Source organism: Muscardinus avellanarius (assembly GCF_963383645.1).
Source record: "Muscardinus avellanarius genome assembly, chromosome: 11".
NCBI classification, from domain to species: domain Eukaryota; kingdom Metazoa; phylum Chordata; class Mammalia; order Rodentia; family Gliridae; genus Muscardinus; species Muscardinus avellanarius.
The window spans coordinates 90,610,898-90,623,361 of NC_137797.1; the positions used below are offsets into that span (position 1 = coordinate 90,610,898).

General features: G+C 43.0%; 1 protein-coding gene across 4 annotated transcripts in view; it reads left to right on the forward strand.

Moving 5' to 3' along the window:
• The window catches only part of ITPR2 (inositol 1,4,5-trisphosphate receptor type 2), a gene marked incomplete at both ends in the record, with an annotated part of 551,977 nt that overhangs the window by 136,637 nt on the left and 402,876 nt on the right, over positions 1–12,464 (forward strand). For 3 of the 4 annotated variants that reach the window (XM_080705463.1, XM_080705466.1, XM_080705465.1), the window contains one exon: positions 2,092–2,136. In XM_080705463.1, the coding sequence (XP_080561589.1) occupies positions 2,092–2,136 (45 nt within the window). The remainder of the gene's footprint in view (positions 1–2,091; positions 2,137–12,464) is intronic. The other variant, XM_080705464.1, reaches the window with a different exon arrangement.

A 12,464-nucleotide genomic window follows, 5' to 3' on the forward strand; every position in this document is an offset into this window, starting at 1 on the left:
AAAAAAAAAATCCTGCGACAGGATTTTCCTTGTTTCAAGGTACTTTTTGTTAGTTCTATATTTTTCTTTCTTCTTTTCCTTCCCTTCTCTCCTCAGATGAGTGAGCTCTGTGAATATCCATGTGGCTTGAATGTACTGTCCTTCAAGCCAATTTAAAAGAAAAAATTGGGCGCGCCCCAGCGCAGGGGCTGGCCTAGGCTGAGGTTGGCTCCTGGTACCCAAGTTCTGCAGTGGCTTCGGTCTCCTGCCTTCCTGCTATTTCTACGTGGTCATTCAATGTGATGCCCGCACACAGCAGCCCTTGTTCTTTTTCTTCTTCTCTTCACGCAATGCTCCCTGGGAAATCCCTCTGCCAACATCTGCTCCGAGCTCTGCAGTGCCAGGAGAAGATGGAGACAGGAAATGGGACCTGGGTGTGCTAGGCTGGGGAAACCATTTTCTGCTTAACCTAAATGGCAGCTTCTCCCTGTGGAAGGCTTTCAGTACAGACTTGTTTGCTAAGTTCTCTGGATCTCTGAGTCCGAGGACTAAGTGGGAGCCACAGCAGGTGTCTTAACCCCAGCCACACAGCGGCTAGCTGGAAGCCAGGCTGAGGGTTATCACAGGTGACAGCGGGGGACTTACTGCCCCTCCCCCGAACGTTCTGCTCTATGGTTAGTGCCAGTCCAGCCAAGATTTGGAGTTTAGGTTGTTTTTAAAAACTTTGTTGTCAGTGAGATCGAGAGCCTTTTCTTTTGTTCTATTTTTCTTTCTTTTTCAGCACCTCCGTTGCTATGTAGTGGTGATTTGGGAGTCACAACTAGAGCTCTTAGCCCAGTGTCATTTTAAGAAAGACATCTGAGCTAGATGGAGTGGTGCATGCCTTAGAATCCCAGTACTTGGGAGGCTGAGACAGGAGTAATGCAGATTGGAAGCCAGCCTCAGCAATTTAGTGAGACCCTGTTTTTTTTTTTTTTTTTTAAGAAAAGGAAAAAAGGAGATGCAGTTTGGAAGTAGAGTAACAACAACAACAACAACAACAACAACCCCAAACAAAAACTAGAAAACAAAAAGAAAAAGAAGACATCTGACTTTAAATTTGAAATAACTTTAACTAATTGAAATTGTGCATTGTATATATCCCAGGTGATTCATACTAAAATGATTAAGTTGAGTTAGCTTGATTTTTTTCATTTTTATTTTTTGCAGAACTGGGGATGGAACCCAGGGACCAAGCTACACCCTCACCCCTATTTTTTTAATTCTTTATTTTGAAACAGAGTCTCACAAGTAGCCGAGGCTGGCCGCAAACCTGCGATCCTCTTGACTCAGCCTCCCAAGTACTGGGATTATAAACGTGTCCCGCCATGCCTGGTTGACAAACTGATATTTCAAGGGAAAAAAAAATCCAGATTTATAAAGTCTGTTGCCTGCTCAGTGACTAGCTAGCTATTCACCCTTAGATGTCCTTTGCTAGTGGGAACTAAGAGGTGGGAATCTGACCTGCTGAAATGCATATGTGTCCACACGCACCCTCCCTGGAGCTCCTTCCTTGGCCCCAGTGACCCGACCCTGGCTGTCCAGGTGGGAAGACATGGGTGGGTGTGTCCTTGTTGCGTCCAGTGGTCCTCCTGCGTCAGCTGACATATCGGATGTGTAGCTCCCTTTTTCTCTGTTTTCTTTTTCTTGAGCATAACATGGGAAGTGTGATCTTGAGTCATTGTTGAAATTTTCTTTTGATCTAGTTTGTAAAATTGGTGTCTGAGTTATTAGTTCCCGGCAGCTTTTGTGGCGGGTCAAATCGTGAACTCTCTCGAGTGCTTCCCCAGAGGACGTGGGATTGTCATTGCTCAACTGTGCAAAGATGTCAACAGCTCTGATGTGAACCGAGGCCATACATTTGACAGTTTAGCTCTTGTCTCCTATAGCTGGGGTTTTGGTGATAATGTTTTAAGTTATTATATTTACTAGTATTTTTTGCTAGTATTTTTTCTTAGCTTTTAAAATATTAAACTTAAATAATAGACGTGTGTACTGAATTAAATACCACAGTCTTATTCATATGCTTTTAATAGCCATTCAAAATTAGTTTTTCCTTTTTTTTTTTTGTAGCTTAATCCTGATTATCGAGATGCCCAAAATGAAGGAAAAAATGTGGTGAGTGCAACTGTTTCTTCCCCCCCCCACCCAGCAAATCTCAAACATCGCTCATTTTGTTTTATGTGAAAAGTTGAAAATATAGTAACCAGTCGCTGGGCGTGGTGGCGCACACTTGTAACTCCAGCATTCGGGAGGCGGAGAGCAGAGGATTGCTGTTCACGGACAACCTCACATACTTAGTCAGAGGACAGGAACTCTAAGAGAGAGTCTCTGAGTAGAAGCTGTGGATGAAAGAAAACAAGTGGAAGATGATAGGGCTTCGATTCTACAATGTCTAGTCATGGGCACTCAGGGAGGCTTCTGGCAACTTGGAGGCCGTCTCTAGTGGAGTCTCAGAGCCAGCTGACACCTGCAAGATGTTTGGGGTCTAGGGTCAGTTCCAGAAATGCACAGAAATTAAGGAGAAGTGGAATTGTGGCATGCTGTTACAATAGGACACCAGGATACTCCTTTGGGATTTAAAATAATGTGGGTTGCTGCGTGTGGTGGAGCACGCTTGTAATCCCCGCGCTTGAGAGGCGGAGACATGAGAATTGCACAGGTTTGAAGCCAGCCGCGCTGCCTTGAGAGACCCTGTTTTGAAATAAAATATAAAATAGGTTTGGAAGTGTATCCCGGAGGTAGAAGGGTTCCATCCCCAGTACCACCACCAATAATAATAATAATAATAATAATAAATAATTAATGTGGTTTGTATTTGGAAAAAGAAATGGAAGCATCCAGCAACTAGATGACTAATTTTCTGATATTCTACAGCGTGCTGCTGATAAAATATTTCAACCTTATTTTAAAACCAATTTTCATTAAAATATTTATTGTTCACTGTGCTCATTCTGCCATCACTTGAGAGAAGGATGATTTCATGGCAACATAACCATTTTTTTTTCAAAGATTCAGAAACTCAGGGAAGGTTGATGTTATACAGATAAAATTCCTGGATTGTGGGCTGTATATTTTAAAAAGGCAATTTGACTAGGTATTTTGATGTGCTTTAGACAAGTCAATTGTCTTGAGAATTAAGCAATTTCTTTAAAAATTTTTAGGTATTATTACCACATCATTCAAATTTCTACCTTTTGGGCTCAATGTAGCAGTTAAACAGGAGGGATAAATGCTGAGTGTTTAAAGTGATAGATATTTCGTTAGCTTGATTGAGTTCTTCCGTACTGTATACATATATTAGAACATCACTGTGTGCCCATAATTATGGTTATAATTTGCCAGAAAATAAAACAAAAAACAAAAAAGGTAAATTAAAATTAAAATGCCAAACAGATTATTTTAAGGCCACTTGTATGTCCTATTGTGAGAAGTGTCTAGCCCATTCTTTAACTGGATTATTTTTTCTTTGGCTATCAAGTTGAGTTCCTTGACCACATGGTCAAGGAACACCACATGGTCTGGCTCAAAGGTAGCATCTAAAAAATAAATCTCATAGAAGTTGAGAACAGAATGATGGCTACAATATTATAGTACTATGCATATCCGTGTTCATAGCAGCACAATTCACGGTAGCCGAAATATGGACCCAAACTAGGTCTCCAGAAACAGATGAATGGCTTAAAAATTATGGTATGTGCACATAACGGAGTTGTACTCAGCCATAACAAAGAACATAATAGTATAATTTGCAAGAAATTGGGTGGACTTGGAGGACATTATGTTCAGGGGGATTAGCCAGTCACAGAAAGTGAAGGGTCAGATGTGTTCTCTCCTATGAAGAAGCTAGAAGATAACTGGGATATAAGAGGGACTTGAGCTGATGGAGGAGAAACCCCGATGGTGTGAGGGAGGTGGTCCAGGGGAGGGCGAGGTGGGGAAAGCGGAGAATTAATGAAGGAAGCGTTTCCATGGAAACTATGCATATATATATATGCATATATATATATGCATATATATATATATATATATATATATATATATGCTTGTGCCAATCTCAGTATCATGTATGAGAAAGGGGAGAGCTGGGGGACGATTCACCAAGAATTTATTATCATTACAAACAACACTATGATGTGAGGCTATCATGTACCAATAAAAGTATATATGTAAATATACATACACTCATACATGCTTACATACATACATACATACGAATGGTGGCTACCAGAAGGTGAGAAGAGAAGAGGGAAGGGGAAGGGGATAAAGTTACCTTAGGGAGAAACAAGAAGTTCTGGCGCGCTGTTGTACAGTAGTGGGAATATTATTAACAATATGCACTGTACATTTCACAATAGCTAGAAGAAATGTTTTTAGTGTTCTCATCACAAAGAAATGATAAGTGGTCAAGGTCATGCCTCTGCGATATACCCTGATTTAATCACAACACAAGGTGTGTGTGAACGGAAACATTGCCCCTTCAACAATGCATGATTATTGTGTCCATCAAAAATAAAAATTAAAGCTGGGCCTGGTGGCGGCGCACGCTTGTAATCCCAGCATTCGGGAGGCTGAGACCAGAGGATCGCGGTGTGCGGACAGCCTCAGCTACTTAGTGAGGCCCTCCGCAACTCGGTGAGACCCGGTTTCAAAATAAAGAATAAAAAAAATAGGGCAGGGGGTGTAGCTCAGAGGTCAAATGCCCCTGGGTTCTGTCCCCAGACCCGCAAAAAATAAATAAATTAATTAAAATTAAAAATCAAAGCACAGTAACAAAGAACCCATGAAATTCTATCCTTCTACTAAAAGAGTTGAAGGTTTAATTAAAATGACTACTGTGTTTGCATAGGCATACTGGTTGATGGGTTTCTTTTTTCTTTCCTTTTCATTCCTTTCTTTTTTGTTCCTAGAGATTGAACCCAGGGCATTCTATATCCATTCTGTACCCCAGCCCCTTTTATTTTTTTTGTTTTTAAACAGTTGCACTAGGTTGCTCTGAGTTTTGCTAAGTTGCTGAGGCTGGTCTCCAACCTATAATCCTCCTGTCTCAGCCTCACAAGTACTGGGATTACAGTTGTATGCCAGTGACTCCAATCAGACTTCGGGCACTGGCTCAGTCTTACTGGATTCCTTTTTCCATTTGACTGTCAGAATTATGATAGACATGAAGCGGAAGTATCAGGTCATGGGCACAACTGAAGCTTAATTTGTGTCAAACTATCCTAAAGGCAAAGGTAGTCAGCTTATTTGATCAATTAGATCCATTTATGTTTCAGTTTTACAACCCTGAGTGGTCTTTTCTTTCTGTGAGTTTCCAGTGGATGCCTCAGGGTTATTGAATTCAAATTTTCCTATGATTTAGGAGAATAATATCAGTAACCAGGGTTAAAAAATGGAACGTGAGTCCTGGCTTTTTTAGTTTTTACAATAACCCTGTCAGCGCAGCCAAAGACCACCAGGAACACACCTGTAGTTGTACAGTTAAGCTGATCACTGCATAAGACGCACGCCGGGGGGACGGTGAGCCTCTCCGTGGGAGTGTGCTGGTGAGAACTCAGCATAGGATTTGGGCTTGTGCGAGGTGAATTGGGGGAAATTTAAGGAAGCAGAACTTGGCCATGGATAGGGATGCTGTTAGGTAATTCTCTGATTGGCATCTAAATACATTCTCCCTCAAGGCAGGGACAACCAAAGAAGCTGTAGGCATTTATGTTAGCTAGAGGAGAGGGATATTTAGTCATTCACGTGACTTGGACAACATCCATCTTCTTTTTCCAGTCATGGTTAGAGAGAAGCCTCGCCTTTGTCTTGCCCCATCCTGGTCAGGTGCCCTTGTCTGAGGCTACGGTCTGCGTCATTGTTCATGCCAGCCGGAGGGCCATGGGCACAACTGAAAGCACACCTGCTCGGTGTCAAGGGACTGCTTTTCTCTTTCTCAGAGTTTATTTTTATGATATTTTGTGTGTACAGAATATTATAAAGTATTATAGGATATTATACAGCAGGGGTTAGGGCCAAGAGACCCCTACTTCCAGCATCACAATTAATGTGTACGCCTTTGGAAAAGTCAAGAGAACCTTCTTGAGACTCAGTTTTCTCACCTGTCTAATGGGATGAAGGTATGCCTTACATACCTTACCTGGTGGCTGTGAGGATGGAGTGAGAGCAGACACTTGGAATCTGAGTTAAAATGTCAGTAGGCTAGCCGGGCGTGGTGGCACACGCTTGTAAACCCCGCGCTTGGGAGGCTGAGACAGGAGGATCGTGCAGGTTCGAAGCCAGCCTCAGCTACTTAGTGAGGCTCTCAGCAACTTAGTGAGACTCTGTTTCCAAATAAAATATAAAAAAGGTCTGGGAGTATGGCCCGGAGGTAGAAAGCCTCTGGGCTCTGGGTTCCACCACCAGCACCACCAAAAAAAAAAAAAAAAAAAAAAAATGTCAGTAGGCTAAGCATGTACGCTGCTTCTGTTTAAGAGGACATCCTCTCAAAGCCCTACGTTGTACAACCAAGCTACATCTCTGTGTTCCTCTCTTCTGCTACATTCTGTTGGTGATACTATTTTTTATTTTTTATTTTTTGTGGTACTTGGAATGGAATCCAGGGACATTCCACCTCTGAGCTCCATCTCCATTCCCCCTTTTATTTTTTGTTTTGAAACAGGGTCTCCCTAAGTTGCGGAGAATCTTACTAACTTGCTGAGGCTGGCCCGAGATTCTCCTGTCGCCTCCCAAGCACTGGGTTTATAGGTATGTGCCACATTCCTGGCTTGGTGATATTATTGTTGGTTTTGGGCAGAGAAAGGTAGAACATGGCGTTTGAAAGCATACGGAGCAGCATAGAAACTACAAATAAGTAGTGAATGCACGAGGGGGTTCACTTTTTGTGCCAACCAAGCTTTTAGTTTGTAGCTTTTTTCCTTTTCATTTAAAACACCATCGCTGCCGGGCGTGGTGGCGCACGCTTGTAATCCCCGAGCTTGGGAGGCGGAGACAGGAGGATCGCGCTGGTTCAGAGCCAGCCTCCGACTGGCTTAAGAGACCCTGTTTCCAAATTTTAAAAAGTGTAAAATAGGTCTGGGAGTGTAGCCCGGAGGTAGAGGGCATCTAGGAACCCCAGTGCCACCAAAAATAAAATAAAATAAAATAATAAAACACCATCCCCGCACGCACCTCTGGAGGAAGGAAGGGCCTTTGCTCACGTGTTGTCAGTAGTCTTGCTTTAATTGCACACAAGACAGGCGGGGCCGTGTTGGCCGTAGACATTTATGACCGGCTCTCACCTGTCATCGCAGAGACTTCCAACTGGAGACTTTTGATTTAATATCTTTTCCTCTCCAGAAGCTTGAGCTTGAGAGTAGACAGAGCTGAGACTATGGAAAGACGGCACTAACAATATGGCTTCTCGTTTTATAGACCATTTACCACAGAGCGATAATTATGTTTCTGTCTACAGAAGAAAACAAAGGAGGCATTAGGGTTTCTCTCCAGCCTGTGAAATAAGAAATCTCTTTTCCAAAAGAAAATGGTATTTCACCTCAGACCTGGGGCCAGGGATGCTGAGTTCACCGTGACTATGCTAATTTTTTTCTTTTCCTAGTTTTCCCTATGTTGCCTATTTAATGCTCAGTTGATATTTTTCTGCAATTTAGAAACCTTTATCAAAGCGTTGCCCTCCATTTTTGAAGTTTCAGAGGTTAATGCATGGTGCTGCAGAATGAGGCAGTGTCTGTCAGCGCTCCCATTAAGTCCCAAATTGCTGTATTTATTTTTTTTACAAAGGAGTCTATTATTTCCAGTCTTACAAGTGAGCACCATCCATCGGGACCCAGTAAACACTGGAAGCACGTCAAGCCAGGCTGGGAACCTGATGGTCATTATTTCTTCTTGAAAGGGTGTATCTTTTCCAGTGACTCTGCGAAGGGGAGTTTTTTGGAGTGCAAACCGTAACACTCACCACATTAACATTGCTGCAGTCGTGTGGGAGGTGATCTGATGGTTTTCTGAGGCAGTGTAAATTGCTTATGCTGGGGTTTCTCAGCCTGAGCAGTATTGACATACTGGGTCAGATAATGCTTTGTTATGTGCATGTGTGTGGGGGCGGTGGATTCTTTACTGGGATGTCCTTCACCCATGACCTCTACTCACTAGATACCAGCAGCAGTCCCCGACCCAGCCTCTTCCTGACACCAAGTTGTGGTGACTAAAAATATCTCAGAAATTGTTAAATGCCCCATGAGTGGCAAAATCTACCCCTTTGAGAACTACTGACCTATATGTATTTATATATATAAACAGAAAAGTTCTAGGGACCAAGAGACTTTGCTGAAAACATGCAGGTGAGGCATGACAGAGGACTCAGGAACAGGAAGGGTTAAAGAAACAGGAAGGGTTAAAGAAACCATCTACATAAGGGAAAAAAGCGGGGTAGGTTAATGAGATATAAGGGTAACAGCCAGGTGTGGTGTCAGGTGCCTGTATTTGGGAGGCTGAGACAGGAGGATCACAAGTTTGAGGACAGCCTCAGCACTGTAGCAAGACTCTTGATAACCTAGGGAGACCCTGTTTCAAAATAACCCAACGACAAGACATAAATAAATAAAAAGGGCTGGAGGTGTAACTCTAGCTCAGAGGTAGAATGCTCCTGGGTTCAGTGGTTCAATCCCCAGTCTCTCTCTGTCTATCTGTCTGTCTGTCTGTCTGTCTCTCACACACACACACACACACACACACACACACAAAGATGTAAGGGTAACAAAAACTAGGAAAGAAATACGGAAATCGAAACAAAAACAAAACTCCCACCACCTCTGTGGGCCCCACTCTGAGGACAGTGTGATCAAAGGGAAAAGGATTGGGGGGGGGGGTTATAGATTGAAACTGGGCAAAAGACACTGGCCTTCCCAAGGCCCAATTCTGACCAATAACAAAAGAGCAGATGGGGGGCCAGAGGTGATAAATCTCATCCGCAGCACTTCATTGGCTACTCCTTTTCGGGTCCCTCTCCTATTCTGGAGATACTCTTTTTTTTTTTTTTGGTGGTACTGGGGGTGGAATCCAGAGGCTTTCTACCCCAGGCTATACTCCCAGACCTTTTTTATATCTTATTTGGAAACAGGGTCTCACTAAGTTCCCAAAAGCCTCACTCAGTAGCTGAGGCTGGCTTCGAACCCGTGCGATCCTCCTGTCTCAGCCTCCCAAGCGCGGGGATTACAAGCGTGCGCCACCACGCCCGGCTTGTTCCGGAGAGATTCTGTCCTTGGCTTACAAATAAATCGTCCTATTTCTGTACTCTTCATTAGGCCTTGAACTTCATCCAGAGAAATCCATTAGACCAAGAGCCCAATAAGAGAAAGACGCCTGTATCATTCGCAAATTTTATTCCGTAGAATTTAGAGATGGGGAGGTATCAGATTCCCAAAAGACCCTCAAATTTCTTTGAATCCTGAATCCTGAAAGAAGATCTCCAAATTCCCTTGGGTTTTACTTTATAAATGTGCATCAAATGGTGAAGTGCTGAGCTAAAGAAGGAAAGAAAAAAGGGTTCTGTTAGGGCGCAGTTTGGGAGTTAGCCAGGCGTGGAGGGAGCTTGGCAGGAGAAACCCTGCCTGCAGCTTTAAGAGGCAGTGTTGTGTGTGCTTACATCAAGGCAGGGAGAGCCAGGGCGGATGTGAGCCCCAACACAGAAGCCTACACATCATTATGCCTCCGCGGCCGGCCGCACACAGCTCAGAAAGCAGACGCTCCTTACAGAACGTCTCTGGCTCCCAACACCAGAACTGCAACGTGATGTTTCTGCTAAAAATTTGATGACTCACAAATGAGTCAACAGGGAAGGTGTTCTAGGGGCTCAGCGCTGTGCAGCCACCCCCAGGCCCCAGGGAAGCGGAACCTGCTGGCTTTTATGGAGACCTGGGTCTCCTTATGTAACCGGAGAGCTCAGCTGACAAGGCTTGTAAGCGGAGACCCTGCATCACCTCAAAGGGGGCGGTTTCTGAAGGGCGGGTGGCAGTAAGCCTCACACCCCTTTAAACCCTGTTGGAGCTTAATATGTTTTCATGATGCAAAAGGGAGACTACTGCACCTCCACGATTCTACCCCGAGAACTGGTGTTTCTTTTTTTTGTATTTAAAAACCAAAGCAGCCCAATATAGTGATACATGCCTTTAATTCTAGTACTTAGGAGGCTGAAACAGGAGGATTGTAGGTTTGAGTCCAGCCACAGCAAAATAGTTAAAAAGAAAACAAACACTGGGGTGTAGCTTGGAGGTAGAATGCTGCTAGAATCAATTCCTAGTACCACAAAACAAAACAAAATTTAAATAAGTGATAGCTGGGTGTGATGGCGCACGCTTGTAATTCCAGTACTTGGGAGGCCGAAACAGGAGGATTGTGCAGGCGCAGGTTGGAAGCCAGCCTCAGCTTAGTGAGGCTCTCAGCAACTTAGGGAGACCCTGATTCCAAATAAAATATAAAATAGGTCTGAGGGTGTAGCCTGGAGGTAGAAGGCCCCTGGGTTCCATCCCCAGTACCACACACACATGCACATGCACACGCGCGCACACACACACACACACACAGAAATCCAAATTTTTGAACAAAATTGTTTTCATGTTATAAAGATTTAATTTTGATTTTATTCAATATGAAATGAGGTTTATATATTAAGAATTATATACATTAAACTCACTGTTCTGATTTTATTACTTTAAAATTCCTAGGGGCTGGCTTGAAGTTTATTGTCAAACTGTTTATGAAGGAGAGTTTGTTAAGTAAATTCACAAAGCAGAAAAGAATAAAAGCAGAATGCCTAAGACAACAGCACTGTTTTATAAAACAACTAAGCATGCTAGAAGCTCTTATTTACACACAAACAGTTGTTATGCTATTTGTAAGTGGAACTTTTCTATTAAAGCTATTCTTTCCAAGGACCTATGTGAACTATTTAAGGGAAAAATAGTACATTCCACTTATTCTGTGTAGTGAAAATAAAACCACAGGTCTTAAATAGTTTGAGTAATTCAGAGTAGCCTGTTTTAATTAACCCCAATTAGTGAGTTTTTTCCCCATGTGTTTCTAAAGGAATTTTATTGTTGGAGTTCAAGAGTGTCAAAGTAAAGAAGTTCCTGACTAATCTGGTCACCTCCCCCTCCCCAGGAAGACGTTACCCAGGAGCCAGGTGGGAGGGCTATCGCTAGGAACCTGGATCCGATCAATTTATTTCCTTATCATTCCAGAAAGGGAATGAATGGAAGAGGATCGATTCCAGATAAATGAACTCACAAATGACTGATATATAAACCACAAAGCCGCCTTTCAATTGCTAAGTAGATCAAAACATTTAGGTGACAGTACATTGCTGTTGGAGAGATATCAACACCCAAAGCCAAAGTATTGTAAGATTGACGATCAAGAGGCCCAGTCAGAAAATTAGATGATGGATTCTTTCTAGGGTTGTGCGATCTTCCAAGAAGACCGGCAAACTCCTCCATTACATCTACACTAATCAGCGATGAGAGAGACTCGGGGGTTCATGAACTCTCCGTTTTCTTAGGCTACACATTGATCTATTAATAAAGCCTTTCTTTAAATAGCGTTCAATGTAATTGATAGGATTTTAGTTTCCTGAGCTACTGTCATGTTTTAATAATGCCTTTCCAATATTCCACCTAAAACACTTGGGTCCTGCTGTGGTGTGAACGTGTCCCCTAAATTTCATGTGTTGGAAACGTGGTCCCCGATGCAGCAGTGTCTAGAGGTGGGACCTCTGGGAGGTGACTGGGGCAAGAAGGCCCTGTCCCCGTCCATGGGTTAAAGGGTCACTGCAGGAGTGGCTTCTCTTGAAGGTGAGCTCTCTGAGTAGTTTCTCTCTTTCCTGGCGTGATGACCTGCGCCATGTTAAGATGCAACGAGAAGGCCCTCACCGGTTGCCTGCCATGTACATGGATCTCCAGCCTCCAGAACCATTAGCTAAACAAACCTCTATTCTTATTAATTACCCAGTCTGTGGTATTTAGTTATAGCAACAGAAAACAGACTAAGACATGCCTAGATCCCATTGCCCACATATTCACAAGAACCCTTTGAGCTATTTCTGCAACTGCCTACTCCATCTCTTGGTTCTGTGCCCTTACTTTCTGAGGCAATCTTTTCTCATGCGTATTAACACCACCTGTTGTATTGCCGCTTCTTTCTTTAGACAATATTAGCATTACAAAATCGGAAAAGGAGCTCTTTTATAGTATTTCCTTGTAACTGTATTCATCCTGATCTGTTTCCCCCCCAGTTTTCATGTTACTGAGGATATAATTAAAAACAAATTTTCATTTAGAATTTTCACTTCCTCTTCTTAAACCTTCTCCTTCTCCTCCTGTCTCTCTGCCTTCTTCTTCATCATAATCATCCTCTCCCACATCAGATGTCACTCCAAGGGCTAACGGTGAGATGGA